The sequence below is a fragment of the Zootoca vivipara genome, chromosome 5 (genome assembly GCF_965207765.1).
Source record: "Zootoca vivipara chromosome 5, rZooViv2.hap1.1, whole genome shotgun sequence".
NCBI classification, from domain to species: Eukaryota; Metazoa; Chordata; class Lepidosauria; order Squamata; family Lacertidae; genus Zootoca; species Zootoca vivipara.
Window position 1 is genome coordinate 47238143 of NC_142588.1, and position 18323 is coordinate 47256465.

The following is an 18323-nucleotide window of genomic DNA, read 5'->3' on the forward strand; positions in this document are numbered from 1 at the left end:
GCTCTAGGAAGTGTTCCCACAACAGAGGCTGCATAGAGAGTGCATGATCTAACACGAAGTTTATGGGACTGCTGCAAATGTGTAAAGCAGTAGCCCCCCGATCCAGGCCGTTTTCCATGCCAACCATGTTCCAGTACTGGATTAACAGTAGCTGGAAGGGAACACGTGATCAGGTATGTTTCGAATGTATCTATTTTCTCATAATCATGCATACCTAAAATCCACTGCACATTTCATGTATTGTAAAAACATGCAATAGGCTAACAGCCACCCAGCATGGTGCACACTTGCACCTACTCTTTACCTTCATACTGCCAGATTTCCGCCATATGGACATCTTCATGAAAACCATCTAGTTCAGAAACAAAAGAATCTAGAGCTGCAGACTTACCTGATCAAGAATTCTGCCCATTCTATCAAAGAGAACTTTTAGGAAAAATCCTTCGAAGAATGGAGCTTCTAAATTGCACTTTTCCAAGGGCGTGGGAGAGCCCGGCCATTCCCATCGTAAGCATATGGCGCAATAATCTCGGAACTAGAGAAAGCAGAAAACAAATTGCTAACTCCTTTATGAACTAAGTAAGAGGTCCAGTTTTAATGGGTATTTATTGTAATGTACACTGGCAAATTACATGCTTTTAAATGCTTTGCCTTTCACAGAGATATCAGAGATTTGTAGTATCCCATCCCAAGTAGCATTTTATTCAGAAACATTTTTCATGTAGAAATACTATGCTTCATTATAGAATTGTAGAGTTGGGAGCTCCAAGGTCCAACCCCCTGCAAATGCAGAAATTTCAACTAAAACATCCATAGCAGATGGCCATCCAACCTCTGCTTCTAACACATTCCAAGGGAGTCTATTCCACTGTCAAACTGCTTCCTGTCAAAGTTCTTCCTGATATTTAGTCGGAATCTATTTTCTTGTAACAACTGGTTCAGGTCCTATCCTCTAGAGCAGGGGAAAACAACCTTGCTACATCTTCCATGTGACAGCCATTTAGATATTTGAAGATGGCTACCATATCCCCATCTCAGTGTCTTCTTTTCCAGCTGGTATCCAACTCCCTCAATTGTCCCTCATAAGGCTTCGCATCCAGACCCTTGATCATTTTGGTTGCCCTCCTCTGCACATGGTCCAGCTTGATGATTTACACAGACTGGAAGGGCAGTGAACACTTCACTGAATCCCTTCTCAAAGTGGAGAAAAGGATTAAAGGTACACATTTAATAAATTTGCCTCTGCTGCCTCTCAACCTGACCTGTGTTTGGCATGGAAGAGAAAGGCACAGCTCCTACTGCACACAAAAGTTTCACCAAAACTGCAAAGCTCATCTGCAGTCCAGCCTTGCATTTGTGCCCATTTATAGCAGGCAGAATTTTGCAAGTGTTTCACATGTAGAGATGGAAAACAGGTAGATGAATAAATTCAACAGCTACATGAATGAATTCAAAGGACCCTTGAGCTTAATACATTCCCTTCTTGCCATACAAGCTGCAGTTCCCTTCCTCCCTGGTTTGCATCAAACCACAGCCTGCCAGTAGTGCCAGGGCAGGTATGAAAATACTGGGACCACTGGCATCTGAGTCAATTCTGATGGTATTCGGTTTCTTCTTTCGTTCAAATATACACTACCAAAGAAGCAACATATACTTTTGTGCACTCAAGTTTAGCATACTAAAGACTCATGACTCGTCCATCTTCCCTTATCTGACTTATATTTTTCCATCAGGTATTTGGAAAGACAAAAAAGTCAAACTCAGAATAAAAATGACATATTTTATGTTTGACTGGGCACATATTACACTTGTTTCTGGGAGTATAACCTTCTGAATATTATGTGACTGCATGTCTTTTTCAGCTCCCTTAACCATCCCATTACATTTACTCAGAGCACTTGCATGTTATTTACAAGGTTACAATTAAGCTCCGTTTGTCTTCAGACCAAGGAGACCTATATCTATTGAAAGAGGAATGTGTTTGAGGTTTCTAAATAGGAACAGTAAAGTTCCTGTTTCTCAGCACTATAATCCACTTCAAAACTGCATGCCTGAGGCTGCACATTACTTGCACTAAGCTTTTATTTCTAAAATCATGGCTGTGTTAACTCGTATAGCTATTCCACAGCCACTTGCCTCTGTCAAAGACCTTGCTACAACAGAATACAGATAAATATAAAGGCAATTTAGAGAAAAAGGTGTCCAATTTGTATGATTATCTTAACTGCAATAAAAATATTACTGCACCATGTACATCCAATTTTTACCACAGTAATAACTATGCAACACACAGTTATTTCCTGTGAATTATCCCACACACATTCCCCCTTTTAGCAGCACATGTCTGAATACACTGTCAGAAAGATTACAATCCTTCAAAATATCTCTCTGTTTTTAGACAGTAGCAATATAAAAATGCAATGCCCTCCAAAATAATACACCACAACACATCACTTGGAAAACAAAGTTAGGACTCTCATACATGGAACACAATATAGGGTTGATTACTATTATTTATAAAAAAGAGATTTCTGTTCTGCCACTTGGTTCCGCATCCCACTCCTCCCAAAACAGGTTGGTGTTATTATATAGTTCACAGTGCTGCATAGGTAAAGAAAGATCAACATTAAGAATACTGTACTGGAGAATAATATATGGCCAATACTTGGTTTCCCACTTTAAATTTCAATGAACTTTCAGACGGACCAGAGGACTGTAGAAATGAGCTTGGATTTTTTAGAACATGATGGGAGTGAAAGCATTATGAGAGACAGGATGTTCTGTTGCTAAGCACCTGAATACAATACAACAGAGAAGCTGAGCTACATTTGTGTTCTCTTATACAGAGGCACTTCAGTGAGAGTATTATATTTCAGCAGATGAGTGATAACATATTATTATTATCTGTCTATCTGCAAAATGGCGTTGCCTCATCTGCAACTGCATCAGTCACCAAACAGCATTTTCCTTTTGTCACTTACTTGTCTGTGGGCATCTCTGAGGTAGGTATCATACCCTGTGCCCTCCACATGGTAGGAAGATTTGGCTTCATCCGGTACAAGACAGAGAAAACTGAAAACAAAAACAAGTAAAACAGGAAACAAAAAGCAAGTCAATAAAAATTTGTTCCTTCATCATGGCAGCAATAGATATGTCAAACATTGTTAAGCCCTCGCTTGACATAAGCGGCTATGTGGACTTCTGTGCAATGAAGACAGATGAAAAAAATCAGTGGAGGCATTTCTGTCAATCTGGCTGCTGAAATTTTTCACTGCAAGAGAACCCTGCCTTGTTAAAGACGCCAGCATCTTTCAGATGGCACAGTAGCAGGACACAGTATGGCAGGGATCAGCAAACTTTTTCAGGAGGGGGCTGGTCTACTGTCCCTCAGACCTTGTGGGGGGCCAGACATGAACCCCCACTCTCCTGAAAGGACCCACCCTGCCGTGACTCAGGCCACAGATGCCGCCGCCGCATCTTCGGCAGTGTCATCGTCCTCTGCTTTGGCCAGGGGTCCATGGGGCGCAGAGCCCATGCCACTGGCCTGGGCGGTGGAGGCAGCCTCCCTGCTACTGCCGCTTCCTCCTGCTCAGCTCTTGGCCATATGCGCCCAGCTCAGTGGGAAAGAAGGGGCGTTGCCCAGAGGCGTCTGCGGCTTCGGATTGGCTGCAGGAGCATCCTGCACCCAATCCAAAGCCACACCAGCGTTGCGGAAGTCAGTCCTCACGCGGCGATGCCTCCGCGCCATGCCGGTTTAGCGCGGGGACTAACTGAGTGGGCGGCAGGATCTGCAAGGTTTGCGGGCCGGATTAACAAGCCCAGTGGGCCACATCCAGCTCATGGGCCTTAGTTTGCTGACCCCTGCAGTATGGGGTAAAAACAATTCTCATTTTATCATAACTTTAGAAACAATGAGTAAAATATAGAGTGCTTATTGCATTTCTTGCTATTCTTCCATCTAACAAGTGGAGTGCTACACTAAATATAGCTTATTTTCATTTTGTTTTCAGCCACGCTCATCATTTCTGTTCTTCAATCAAACAGGGAAAAGTTACAAGATACTAGTCCCCTTCATGTATTACTCGTGTGAAAGAGTGTGTAGAAAGGTTGGCAATGGCAGTCTAGTAGCCCCACCTCCAACAATGTGCAGCTCTTTCTGGCCCTGCAACCCGCTTTGAGACCTTATAGAGAAGGGTGGATAAGAAATCCAAAAAATGATAATAAACATAAAGTCATTTTGTGGAAACATTTTAGGCCCCAAAGTGCATATACAAAATAACAAATAAACAAAATTAAAAAGTCTGCACCATTAATGACTGTAAATCATTGGTTAGCATTTCACCCACCCAACAATATCTAATACCCTAATTTTGACCCTTCCACGAAGTTACTGTAAAAAAATAAAAGTATTGCGTGATTTAAAATTCTTAACATTTTTGCCTATTTTCACCTTTGTTTGAAAATCTCACTGTTTACTCTGGTTTACACAAGTTAATTACTAAGATATGTAGAAACCCTGCCTTAATATCTAATTTAGGACTCTTATCGGAAAATTCTGCGTAACATAATTAATAGTTGTTCCAATATTTGCCAAGCCTAATGAATACTGTGCCTGAGTAAACAGAACAGGAGAAGAGCAGGTCTCGATCGGGGATGGGGGGCGGGGTGGGGAGAGAAGCAGCAACTCTCTTAGTCTAACTTGCTTTTAGCTTTGCACATAATACAATAGTGTGATCTTGCAACAAAGCCTTTTTTTGCAACAAAACCTATGTACAAAACTCGAACCTTGAGATGATTTTCCTCACTGGACACTGTAGGAAAGGAACATCACCTAATGACATTTCTCTTCTCTCAAGTGTTTCTCTCCGAGCTCTTGAGTTTGTAGTTTCTCATACACTACTGAGATATTTTCTTTGGCACACAAAGCAACCCATATCACACATAGTTTTATAAAAATTTCACGATGCAGTCGATGACAACTCAACAGTTATTTCTTAATTAAGCTAAGATATTGAGACTGAAGAACTATTTTTGAATGTATGAAATAAGGTTAGGCACAAGGTCAAATATTTTGTGTGGAACAGAATCATAACATTACATTTAGCCTGTTCAACTGCACTTGCTCTACCTTCACAAACTTTCCTCACTTACTCAACCCCCCTTTCTCTCTCTTCCTCTTTCATACACCACAAAAGTGGCAGTGTCTCTCCCATACAAGACGCTGGTCTCAATCTTCATCAGAGAAGGATGGTGATCACTCATCTGCTCACCTTTACACATTCCTGTTTGAATGCTATATATCAACTAGCATAGTTCAGTACGATCTCATCTTGCACACATTTAACTTCTGTGATTTCAAGCCAACCAGCTGAAATCACACAAATTAAAAGCCTGGAAGGCAGAGAGCTTAAAAGCTCTATTTGCTTCATGGTTTTCTGGGCATGGAAAGAGCTTTTAAGCTCTCCACCTTGCTTACTGGGCTCTGGGATTCTCTTGTGAAACTTGGACAGCCCCACAAGATCTCACAAGAGCATCCCAGCTCTTGTGAGATCTTGTGGGGTAAACAGGTCAGAGAGTCGGCTCGGTGTACTGCTCTAGAAAGGTAAAGATGCTCACGCGGGGATGGCTCCAAGGGGGTAGTTCAAATATATGCATTTTTGCACATACATGTATCCCTGGAATATAAGTCCCATGTCAGATGGGATTGAAGTGTATAGTGAGATCATTCCATCAACCTTACAACTCTGCTTGCTAAATGGGTGGTGTCACAGCATAGCCAGTACAAGGATGAATAGTAAAATTATACTGTAGTTACCGTGTTTCTCCTAAAATAAGACGGGCCTCAAAAATAAGCCATGGCAGGCTTTTCAAGGGTAGAATAAATATAAGACATACCCCGAAAATAAGGCGGAGGGGGGGAGCAGGTTTGGATGGCGCCAAGGAAGAGGAAGAGGAAAAGGAAGTTTCCTGTCGGCGCCCAGAAACGGATGTTGCTGCCCCGCCAAATCGCCCAGCAGCGTGTCCCACGTGGAGTCTCGACTGACCAGGAGCCGGCAAGAGCTGCAGCAGGACCCTGCGAGAGCCGCAGGTCCCGGCAGTACAGCGCGCCAAGCCCCGACCAAGCAGGACCCCACGAGGGCTGACCCGGGAGAGCCGACAACAGCGCGCCGTGCCGATCCCCGACCCAACGGGACCCGGCGAGAGCTGTAGCGGGAGCCGCATGAAGCCCCGATTGAGTGGGAGCAGGGAAGAGGTGCAGCGCTCGCCGAGCCCTGACTCAGCAAGAGCCTGCAACAGCGCGCTACGCTGACCCCCGACACAGCAGGACCTGGTGAGAGACACAGCACACGCCGCACCAAGCCCTGACTGAGCGGGAGCCGGCAACAGCGCGCCGCGCCGAGCCCCTACTGAGCGGGAGCCGGCAAAAGGCGCAGCGGGAGCCGAGCTCCGACCCAGCGGGAGCCTGAACAGCGCGCCTCCCCGAGGTGAGAGCCGGTGAGACCCGGGACCCGGTGAGAGCCAGCAACAGCCCGCCCCGACTGAGCAGGAGACCATTGGGACCCGGTGAGAGCCAGCAACAGCCCGCCCCGACTGAGCAAAAGCCGGCAAGCGGTGCAGCGCTCGCGGAGCCGAGCCCCGACTGAGGGGAGCCGGCAAGAGGCGCAGCGATCACAGAGCCGAGCCCCAACCGAGCGGGAGCCGGCAACAGCCACAGCGTGCGCAGCGCCAAGCCCCGACGGCAAGAGCCACAGTGTGCAGCGCACCGTGCCGAGCCCCAAAGCCCAGTTTCAAAACACTACCGGTACGGTACCCTACTTTCTTTTCTTGCCTTGCCCACTTTACAAAATGCATGGTTAATTAAAAAATACTTAATAAAAAATAAGACATCCCCTGAAAATAAGCCGTGGTGTGTTTTTTTGGAGGAAAAATAAATATAAGACGTGTCTTATTTTAGGAGAAACACGGTATTACAAAAAAAATATTAGGTTCACCTTACCTATTTACAATTTTATGAACTTCCGTCTTCCCATCATTTTTTGGATGATCTGGGCTGACAGGTGGAGAAGCAGTGAGCCACTCTTGGTTTGACAACATGGTATCAGGAGAAATATCTGTAAATAACGGATCTTCTTCTAGATCTCTGTGAATTTGCAGCAAAAAAGGGGAGAGAAACATTTTTTGTTTTACTCTCTAAAAAGCACTGAAATTTAGTCACTTTCTGAATTTATTGAATCTATGTCTAGGATCCAAAGAGCTGCTTTAGGCTTGCATGCATCAAGTAGGATTTTTGCCTTGTTTCCCTTTCAACTGCAGGACCCCTCTCCTCAATATAATGTCAAATCACAAACTGTCTTTAAAGCATGTCTCAAAAAATAACTAGCAATATAACTTAAGGACTGCTTTTTTAGAAACTGAAACCCAAAGCCCCATGGGCATGCAGAACTAGTTTCACACTTCCTTGGATCATGCCTTAGTTCTTTTATTTTAAACAACTTTTATTTACTGAAATGATGGCGTGACTTGGAACTAGAGAACATTAACATGAACTAGTGTTCACTGAGAATGCATAGATGAATGAAACAAGGAAACATATATTCTAATTTTATGAAAGGGGCTTATGAATTTTTGATCTATTGTTGAATAATACTGCATCAGCCAAGGCAACATTCAAGTTCTGGGTGTTCTAAAGCCACACAAGTGAATCAACAAATGGTTTGAATCTTACCCAAATTTCAATACTAAACAAAGACAAATGGGCTTACATATCCTTAAGCAAGACATCAAGCTGATCAGTCAAAAAGCGAGGATAGCCTAATTTGTGTTTAAGTCTTGTCTAAAGCTCTGGAGAGCCACTGTCATTTTCAGTGTAAATAATAGACAGCAAGATGGACTTGATACACTCTTGTGTTGAACACAGGAAAAACAAAAACGAGTCAGGCAAAAATGAAGGAATTACTCCATAGACCCCTTAAGCCAACTACCACAAGAGTAGAGGTACATAGCCATCTGAGTTGTGTTTACTGTTTACTCAGAAGCAGGTCCCACTGTATTCAATAGGGCTTAGACTCTATAAAGTGTATTTAGGATTGCAACTTGAGATGCATGGATGGGTGAGAAGTGAAACAGCAGCAGACTGTTAACATGCTGGGTTATGTAACAGTTCTATATGCAGTATAAAGCCTAACACCGTAACTTTATATCTAGATTCAACATTATGTCAGTATACTAAAATACACACACCCTCTGGCCTAAAATGTAATCTTTGCTTTGATAACAACAGCTGAAAGACATTTCAGCTACTGCAGAACTCTCCAATGACACAGAGGAAGAAAAGGGGGTCACAGAAAAGAACATACACAGCTCCTGCTATTTGGCCATTCTCCACCACATCTTTATCTTCTTGACAGGGTGGCTTATACTCCGTATAGTTCCTCTCCTCTAAATTTCTAAGAACCAAGTTATAAAGAATGTGCTCATCAGGTTTTTGCAAAAGGTGCTCAAACATTCTGAGTGTCATTATGCTGATCTGCAATATATAAAAAAGACATAAAAACAGGTTCCCACCAAGCAGAGATTCTGAGTATGTTATTATAGTGTTGCACCTATTAAAAAGTATTCCATTTCTTTAATGTATATTAAATGTTTTCACACACACATACCTTCAAAGTGCTATAAACTGCTGGTAACCAATAGAGTAACAGACAAAAGAATCAACCCAAACTATGTGTATGGCCCTCACCTATTGCAATCAACACTTGGAAAAGAGGCTCTGGTTTGTCAGAGAGCTATTACCTATGGTTTGGGGCAGACAGAGGTTTCACATGAGAAGTACTTTTTATTATTCAAATAGATGTGCTAATGAAATACTCTGAAGTCCTACACCTATGAAGGTTTCACTGCAAAGCACATAGTTTAAATAAAGCCCCCACCCCATAACATATTATTGCTATAGTACTTGATAATACATTCCTCCTCACAGCAACTGCATAAGATAATGAGAGACTGATTTGTTGTAAGGACTTATGGTTTTGGAGTCCATTCAACTTTGTAATGTCCTCACTCTAGTTATAGAGACCAGGACCAAAGCATGTCCACACTGTGGAAGCAGAAAGGAAGTGATAGTTACAGCAAACCTGTAGCTATCCTTTCCTTGCCTGTCTCTAATCTTTCAACCAGTACAGGCCTCAGGTTGGTTTGCCTGCTCCTAAATGCAGCCTTCTGGAATTGCTGGCAGGCTGTTCTTCCCCTTCCCAGTTGACACATTTTTAAAGTCTCAACCTTGGCAGATGAGACAGGGACCATAATGAACTGTAGTGGCTCAACCAATGAAGTACCAGAATGGGAGAGTACCTGGCCTCACAGTGTCCTGAGCCATTCCCACATTCCCACCCCCAGTGCATTAGCCTCGAGAGCACATGTTGTCACTTGGACTCAGGTAAGTAGCAACTCCCCCCCCTTTCTTCTCAAGAGTTCGTGGTTGAAGTAGACTACTTAGTGGAGCACTACTTAGTGGACTACACCTTCTCAAAATGCATTTTCCAGTTCACTGGGAATGGAAAAACCTAGAGGAAGCAGCAGTGGAAGATGGACCCTGAAGTACCACCCAATACGTTTCAACACATTTTGTTTATTGATATCAGATCTCTGAAGATGAGCTACTCAATCAAACAGCTTCAAAAAGCTCAATCAAATGTTGTCTAACACTTGAAATATCCACTCATTAGTAAGTTGTTTACAAATGCAATGACATCGGTCATAGCATGTTGGCAGTCACCCTTGTACTTATGCGGTATTATAATATCTTACCTCATCTGAAATGTGATCACAGTGTTCAATGAGGCGATGTCGCAATGGGTGCCTGTTGATGTCTGTCAGTTTTTCTGGCTCCCTTTGCTCCCCAAGGATAAAGCAGACCATTTCATGTACTAAAGCATCTGAAGTGACTTGGCGAACCATACGATGCAACAGGGCCGTTGATGTGAGAATCCCCATCTCTGAACTGAGCACAAGAAGGATTTTTAAAGGAAGTGACATAGTTTCCTCCTTTATGTACATATAAAAATAGGGGAGACCTCTCTCTTTTTCCAATAAATGCCTTACTCACGTTTGCATTAGCTGGGGTTCCATTACGCCAACAAAAAAACGTTCTCGCACTGAGCTTGCCATGGCAACAGCTGTTGTCTGAAATAAGAGGGCACAGTGATGCTCCCTTTCCAATTTAGGAAAAATAATAATATATTCTAAACTTGTTTTGGATTGTACATAGGAAAGGGTTAAAGTAGGCATCTCAAACCTTGTGAGCTTCCTTAATGAGTTGATCACAGTAATCAAACCAGGATAGAAATGAAATCAGGGCTCTTTTTCCTGGAAAAGCAGATGCATCTTCTTTATGGCTGTAGGAATCCAAGCTGAAGTACAAGAAGGGGTGAGAAAAGCATATATATGCTCAGTATTTATTGGTTTTCAACAAAGCATAACTAGAAGTTCAATGACTAACCTAAGCATTTAGATATTGCTTGTAGTTTGGTGCTTTGAAGTTTTTACTTCTTTGGAGAGCCACCTCAAGCACAAGTTGTGCTATAAATGTATTTTTTAAGAAATGCTTTCTTTAAGGCATAAAATGTAGCTCAAGGTCCGTCGAGACAATATTCTTACCCCCAGTTAACTCCTTCCACTGTTTCAATATCTAAAGGATCCATCGACTGAGGGAGAGCTTTGTAGAGAGAGGCCAACCTGTCCGTCAACAGTTCACACAAGCATGTACTCTCTGCTAAGCATTTGGCAGCTGCTGGCTCGGGCAAACTCACTAGGAGCATGAGGCCTTCACAAGCTTTCACAGCTATCCGGCCATCCTGTTACACAAGAGAAAACAGAATACAGTAAGGCTTTCCTTCATGTTTCAAGTTCAAATAGGGCAGGAAGAACATTAGGGTTCATGTGGCTATTATTACAGATATATAATAATATACCCTAATGAATTGACAAAGTTATTTTACCGCTGTAGTTTCCTTATCTCCACTAAGGCCCTTTCAAAAACAATATGTTTGCTTTATTTCAGTAGACACTATTTAGAACAAGACTAAGCAACTTTTGGCATGACCATGACCAAGTTATTAACAGCCTGTGAGCAACAGTTAAAAATAAATCTGCAAGCATTATAACAGTAAGGAGGTTGTTACAGGTAGGTAGCCGTGTTGGTCTGACGTAGTCGAAACAAAAAACAAAACAAAACAAAAAATTCCTCCCAGTAGCACCTTAGAGACCAACTAAGTTTGTCATAGGTATGAGCTTTCGTGTGCATGCACACTTCTTCAGAATAAGGAGGAAAAGTGTCAACAGTTCAGCAACCCAGTGAACCAATCCCCAAATAAGCCATACTGACAAACATCAGTTTCTGTAGAAGATCAGCTCACATAAAAATGACTACAGGACATACAAAAGCTATACTAAATAAAAATAAAAGCTCACCTCACAATTTTGGTGATACTAATGTTTTTCTGAACATCTGAAGCCTGCAATACAAGGTTCTGTCCTCAACTTACCAGGTTGGGATGCTTAGCAGGGCAGTGGGGGTGGGGACACAGCTGTCAACTTTCCCCCTTTTTTAAAGGGAAATTCCCTAATTCCGAACAGGATTCTTCGCGAGAAAAGGGAAAAGTTGACAGCTATGGGTGGGGAGCATTACATTTTACAACTGGCAGGGAAGAATTGTCCCCAAACCAGATGATTTTACACAAAGCAACATTTATTATGTATGTGCTAGAAGAGTAGAAAAACATACCCACCACATTTACCATAATGATATTTTAAGTATATTCACTGAATTTAAAATGTGTGTTTGGGCAAGCTGATGGTGTTTTAGAGGCCTTCAGTGCCTCTCCCAGCTGACAATTCCTTCAGTTGCCCCCCATATGCCCACTTGAAATCAAAAACAATTATGCCAGTCACTCACCGGGCTTTTGGTGAGATTGAGTAGAGAATCCACCAAATTATAGTCGCCATGTGGATGGGCAGCCAAAGCCTCAGGGGACAAAGGGACGTTTAATTCATCTAGACTTGTGGACAGGTCATCTGCCTGCTGAGGAAGGTCATTTGCTCTCTCTGCCTGATCCGCTCCACTTGATATCTCTCCAGGCTGAACAGACTGTCCTGTATCTGTCACCACGGAATCTTGGCCTTTTAGCATGTCTGCTGTAATTAAGCTTCCTGTGCCTTTTGAAGCCAGCCCCTTTAGCTTGCTCTGAAGAGGGTTACATCCAGAAAGAGAATTACAAAGATAAAAATGGCGCCCGCACTGAAGCTGAAACACAGCAAAATACAAGGCTTCCAAATAAAGCAGGCACAAACACAAGGAGGGTTAAAAAAACAAAAAAGAAAAAGAAACAGATAGCTGAAGTGCCGTCTCATCAAAGAAACTGATTAGAGCAGCTCAACTTCTTAATCACTAAAAAATGTATATGTGAAGATTGTCCCCAAGACTCTCGGGGTTTGAAAACGGCATTTGAATTTCTGGGAAGCCATTTACCTCAGCCAGCACTGTGAAGCTGCAGAATCTTAATGGCCATTGTATATCTCATATAGATGCTGAAGTTCTGCATTTAAACTGGCTTTTGATAAAGTTGAAGCAACTGGCAACCCTATAAACTGTCATTATATATCTTGGGCTGAATTTCATTGGCCATTATCTTTTGATTTATTACATTCTATCTTTGAATTAATTTTTCCTTGCAAAAATGACTATTTATCCACCATGGCTTACTTCTTCTGTTCTTTGGTTTCTGGATAAAACACATCTCATTCATAATACTAGAACCATTGGCAGATGACATGTTGGCAGATGACATATTACTCTTAAAGGTCAAGGGTTGGACAAGCACATGACTACTTTAACAAGCATACTGCACAAATCCTACATGCCAGGCTTTACATAAATTATAAAAAAGGAACCTCAGCCAACCCACTAGCTGGAGCCATTATTTAACATTTGCCTTTTACACCAACCTCTGTATTAGTCAGTTCAATAAGTGTGCAAAAAAAGGCCTTTCCTTATTCTATCAAGCCACTGAAGTAAGTGGATGCCATTTGATTTGTTCAATCTTCAGTACGAATGTCACATTTACTATATACAAGCAACCTTTTGACACAATTGCATTTAATGGAAAATGTGAATTTTCAGGTCAAGACCCCAATCCACCTTATCTCTGTGGTTCTGGAAACACAGTTTCAGATTCCAATCTAACCATGCTTCTGTGCTGCATATGTCTAAGAAAAACAAAAGATGTCCTAAGAATCAGCAGTTATTTTCAGGAAATCTGCACCTGTCATCTTAATAAGATCTTGACACCATTCCCTGGGGATCCATGTTCCTCACTTCACATTCTTCTTGAAATGGAAGAATTGCACCCCTGCCTATAAATCAGTTTCAGATGTTTAGAAAGACCTTCAGAGCATACAGATTCAAAGTATCAGTCTTTATAAGAGATGGGGGAAAGTATGAGCACGCAGTTAATTATCCCTGAAGATGAAGAAAATGCATATCCTACAGTACCTTTTATAAGCAATAGTGGCAATCCTTTAGTAAAATAAACCTGTATAACCATCTATTATGCACATAACTATCCCTGAGCCTTAAGAAATATTTTACTGTCAGTCTTCACTTTTATTCCTGAAAAGTGCTGGAAGAACATGCAACATGCCATGCATCACAGAAAACAATCTTACAGCTCTTGAATATAATTTATTTTATAATGTAATATAATATACTTGAATGGTTCCCAATATAAAGATGGTGGAGCAGAGGAGGAGGTGTGACAACTAATTCTGCATAGAGAAGACCTGCAGCCTCTACACCTTCTATGCTAACAAGCCTAGTTTCCACTTGGATTAAATTTAGTTCCTACCTGACAAGGCTATGTAAAAGTAGTGTTATCTATGAGGGGTTGCATACAGCCAGCAGGATGCTTAAATTGTGCTATTGTTTGTATGCTAGTTCCTACATATGCAGCATTAGCACACTGCTGAAGCATGTGCCAGAGCTGTGGATTTCTAGGGTGCTAATATGGTATCATGCCGCTCCAGAGACCTAATTTAAACATGATACTTAATTCAAGTAACCCTACAGGGCACATTTTCTCTCCATTTCACAGGGTTAGTGAATTTCAAACAAAAGAGCTTTTGCATTTAGCTCAGCCAAACAGACAAAATCCACTGGTCTGTCCATGCAGTTCTGAAGCCCACCTGCTCACCTGCCTCCTGGAAGTATGTAGGACAGGGTCTTGTATCACCTAATAGGAAAGTTTAATGAAACAAGCTCCATATTTTCAGAGTCAAGATCACCACCATCAAGGGACTTCACTCCCAGACCACTGGGGATAGCAAGAATAAGCAACAGTTTGCCAAATTTAACAGGAAGGGGCTGGACACCTCTCTATGTAGAAGAGGGGGAAATACAGAAAGCATCTCCTCTGATTAAGAAAAGAATGCCAGATAAATAAAATCTTCCAGAGATGGTAACAACAACAAAAAGAAAACCTTCACCAGAGAATGCTAACTGATAAAATAAGAAGCATAAAGAAATATTCTTGGCATAGGGATGATTACTTAGTTCATTAGATTAATAACAATAAAGAGAGGGGAGGAGAATAAATATAAAAATTAAAATGCAGCACTGTTGTGTAGATTTTATGCTTCTGTAATATCACCACAGAAACACAGAATCTTGTTTCTGGCACAAGTCATAGAATCATAGAATTGTAGTTTTGGAAGGGATCATCTAAGTCCATCCCCCTGCAATGCAGGGATCTCAACTAAAGCATCCATGACAGGTGGTCATCCAACCTCTGCTTAAAAATCTCCAAGGAAGGTGAGTCCATTACTTCTCATGGAAGTCTGTTGAACAGCTCTTACTGTCAGAAATTCTTCCCGATAACTTCAACTCTCTGTTGAAAAGCAGTTTCTAGCCCCGGCAATCGCAAAAGAACTTGGAAACATACAAGCAACTTATGGGGAAGGCTCAGGAGCCAGTAGCAGGTTAGAAGTAGCTTCCAGGGATCAAAAGACTTTATTCCCTGCCCCTCTGATCCTGACAGATACCTAACTCAGTTCCCTTTATAGTGAAAAAAAAACCTGTTAACAAGCAGCGTGATCTACCTACCTCAAGGAAAAAGTTAACCAAGTATGGATCTTGTTTCAGCTTTGCACACACTGTACAGAGAAACTGGATTTCTTCATTTTCTGTGGGTGTTGCCATAACTTCCCCGCAAAGTCTGATTAATTTCTGTTCAAGAGAATATTATTATTAATAGTACTACTACTACTAAAGAAAATAAAACCCCAATAAAAATGCCCACATCAGGATACATTGTTGAATTTCACTTTCTAAGATCTTAAAGCAACAAAACTGAAATATTACATCCAATATTCGGGGAGGCATCATAAAAATGTGTTCCTTTAAAAAGATAGTTTAGTACCTGCACAGGTCTGTGTACATTTATGTGTGGGAGAAGAGGCTGTTGTATTCTTCCCAGCAGCTTTGTATAAAAGGATAAAACCTGCTGTTTCATGCCTGGAGGACACTAGAAAAAGAGATACAATAAACATGAAATCTACATAATGTGGAAACTGGCAAACAAAATCAATAAGGTGTCTAGAAACATTAGTTTAGTAACAAACACATTAAATGCATCCAATATATCACCCATTTTACAATACAGAGATTTGGTACAACACTTAGACCAATTATATATATTTTTTATTTACTTTTTCTATACTGCCCTATACTTGAACGTCTTAAGAAGGTCTGACCTTTATAGTACACATTATGCAGTTAATTTAGCATTTCAAACTAGCATGGACTAAGATCCTATGCACTTGTTTTATATCTGTAGCAAACATTTGCAGTTGTTTAGTTTGTTGTTCATACAATATACTGCAATATACTGTGGGAAACCAGCACACAAATAAACACAAAGATATGCAAGTGTTCATTCTTTTATGTCTAGCAGTAGTCTCTCACACCCAAATGAGTGTGTGGTCTCAGGGCAGTCTGGAGCAGGTCAGGTGCCCTGGCACTGAGGCGCGGAGATCGCTCCGGCGCCCCCGCCCTTGCAGCGCCCCGCCTCCCAGCCCGGCGCCCTGGCGCGCTGCGCCACCGGGACCTTACCTAGAGCTGGCCCTGTGTGGTCTTGTGTGTCTTTGTGTTTTTGACTCTCTCTCTCTCTCTCTCTCTCTCTCTCTCTCTCTCTCTCTGTCGCTCTTTCTCTCTCTGTGTGTGTGTCAGGATGGAGAATCTTGAAAAGATTACGTGTGCATGCTTTCCATGGCAGTTTCAACCCTTGACATTTTTTTTCCCCAAGTGAAGAGGGATACAATGTATTAGGAGAATGTTCAGCTACTACTCAATCAAATTAGCTTTCACTCTTTCCATGACCCCATGTCCTTCTGCCCTCTACATTCAACAGCAGCATTTCTTCACCAATTGTAATAAAACACTATTTCGTTCTTAAAGTTCATACTGCAAAAATATGACAAGTCAAAATTTCGATTACTGAAACAGTACGCACAAACTAAGTACGCATGATTATATCCAGTCACAGGATCCGAGTTTTCTGCAATGGAGCTATACTTACATCAGCCTTGCCCAAGGTGTACAAAGTCTCTAGGATCTTGTGATGCAGTAAATATTCCATACAAGGTCCCGTTTCACCAGACTCCCTCTCATTTTCTTCCTGAACTAAAATATCCAACATCTGCTCCAGGTGAGAGGGAATGTTGGTATCAGTCACAGGAGCTTTGTCATCTAGAGAAACAGGTTCCATTAAAATAAAGTCTCCAGTCTCAGTTGTTGTTACTACTTTTACTACTACTGTTTATTAAATTGCTACACTGTCCTTCATCTGAGGATCACAGGGCATTTACAATATAAAAACACAAAAAATACATACCATAGCAACAAACGAAAACAATACCAACCCCCCCAGTTTAAAAGGCCATAGATTGTTTAATTAGCCAAATGTCTGGAAGAAGAGGAATGTTTCTGCCTGGCACCTAAAGATATGTAAAGAAGACAAGAGGCAAGCTTCCTTGGGGAGAGCATTCCACAAGTGGGGAGCCACCACATAAAAGTTAAATACCTTACAATGAAGATCATGCACTCAAACACATTTTCATTTGACTTTTCCTATTCTGGCTGATGGGAGTTTGCACAACTCTACCCCTTGTTGAATGAATGCAAAGAGGGCTTGTGTGGGCTACACCAGCTCTCTGCCCCCCGCCCTGGCAATACGACGGAGCTCTATGCATTAGTATGCATCTAGAACTATTCCATATAAATGGGAATCTGGCCCAATCACATGGAGGTCCTCTTCACCAATAATAACCTCCCAGTAGCAGCATGGCTTCTGCTTACCAAAATGGGTGAGGTCAGGGTTATGGATACACCAGCAGAGACAATCAGGCATTCCCTATCAGTGCATGCACACAGCCTGACCTTATTGCTTCCTTAACCCACTTGGTAAGTGGTAGCGATGCTGTGATGGGAGGTTAATGTTGTGGCTCCGCAGCACTATTGCTCCTGTTCTTTACCCATACTGATGTACATACACAGAGTCCCTTCACATGCTGATCAAAGATTGGGGGGTGGGGAGGCAGCTATGGCACATTGTCAGAGAGTCGGTTGGCTGTGTAGCTGGCCCCACCCACATTCTTCCAATTTATGGCTGTGGGTTGTGTGAATTCCCTTGACTTCTCATGGAAGAAAGAGAAAAATCACAAACATATTTGTTACTTCAGTTAAGCTTTGAATGTGTGGAGTTGTCTTTCTTGTTAAAGTTAACGGGTATGACCCTGCCTGAATTGAGTTCCTACTTGGTATTTTCTATAACTATGCAGGACTATAACTTTACAAAAAGGAACAGAAACAATGTAACACTTGACACAAAATGCTTGAGGATAATCTGACGCTACATCATAGCTGCCAAGTTTTCCCTTTTCTCGCGAGGAAGCCTATTCAGCATAAGGGAAAATCCCTGTAAAAAAGGGATAACTTGGCAGCTATGCGCTACATACTGTATAGACTTCCTATGTGTTATTTGGGAGAGGAAGTTTTAATGTTGTGAAGAAACTTAACTGGTCTCTATTGCATTTATCAGCAAACTGGTGTGTGAAGTAATTTTATATTACGAATCTGGAAGCAATTTTTACTACTACCGGTATGTGGCAAGTGTATAAATAATCCAGTAGCAAGTTTGCTATTCCCTGTTATGCAACTGTCTACAAACAACTATCATTACAAAGCAAATAGGAATGAATTGCAACATCTAAAG

General features: G+C 41.8%; 1 protein-coding gene across 2 annotated transcripts in view; it reads right to left on the minus strand.

Moving 5' to 3' along the window:
- FHIP2A (FHF complex subunit HOOK interacting protein 2A) overlaps positions 1 to 18323 on the minus strand; it is a 33960-nt gene that overhangs the window by 9101 nt on the left and 6536 nt on the right. The window contains exons 3-15 of one of the 2 annotated variants that reach the window (XM_060274758.2): positions 16629 to 16798; positions 15471 to 15575; positions 15155 to 15277; positions 14247 to 14285; positions 11954 to 12241; positions 10657 to 10853; positions 10295 to 10409; positions 10106 to 10182; positions 9808 to 10000; positions 8358 to 8527; positions 6998 to 7141; positions 2982 to 3072; positions 392 to 535 (exon numbers count right to left, since the gene is read on the minus strand). In XM_060274758.2, the coding sequence (XP_060130741.2) occupies positions 392 to 535; positions 2982 to 3072; positions 6998 to 7141; positions 8358 to 8527; positions 9808 to 10000; positions 10106 to 10182; positions 10295 to 10409; positions 10657 to 10853; positions 11954 to 12241; positions 14247 to 14285; positions 15155 to 15277; positions 15471 to 15575; positions 16629 to 16798 (1856 nt within the window). The remainder of the gene's footprint in view (positions 1 to 391; positions 536 to 2981; positions 3073 to 6997; positions 7142 to 8357; positions 8528 to 9807; positions 10001 to 10105; positions 10183 to 10294; positions 10410 to 10656; positions 10854 to 11953; positions 12242 to 14246; positions 14286 to 15154; positions 15278 to 15470; positions 15576 to 16628; positions 16799 to 18323) is intronic. The other variant, XM_035133087.3, reaches the window with a different exon arrangement.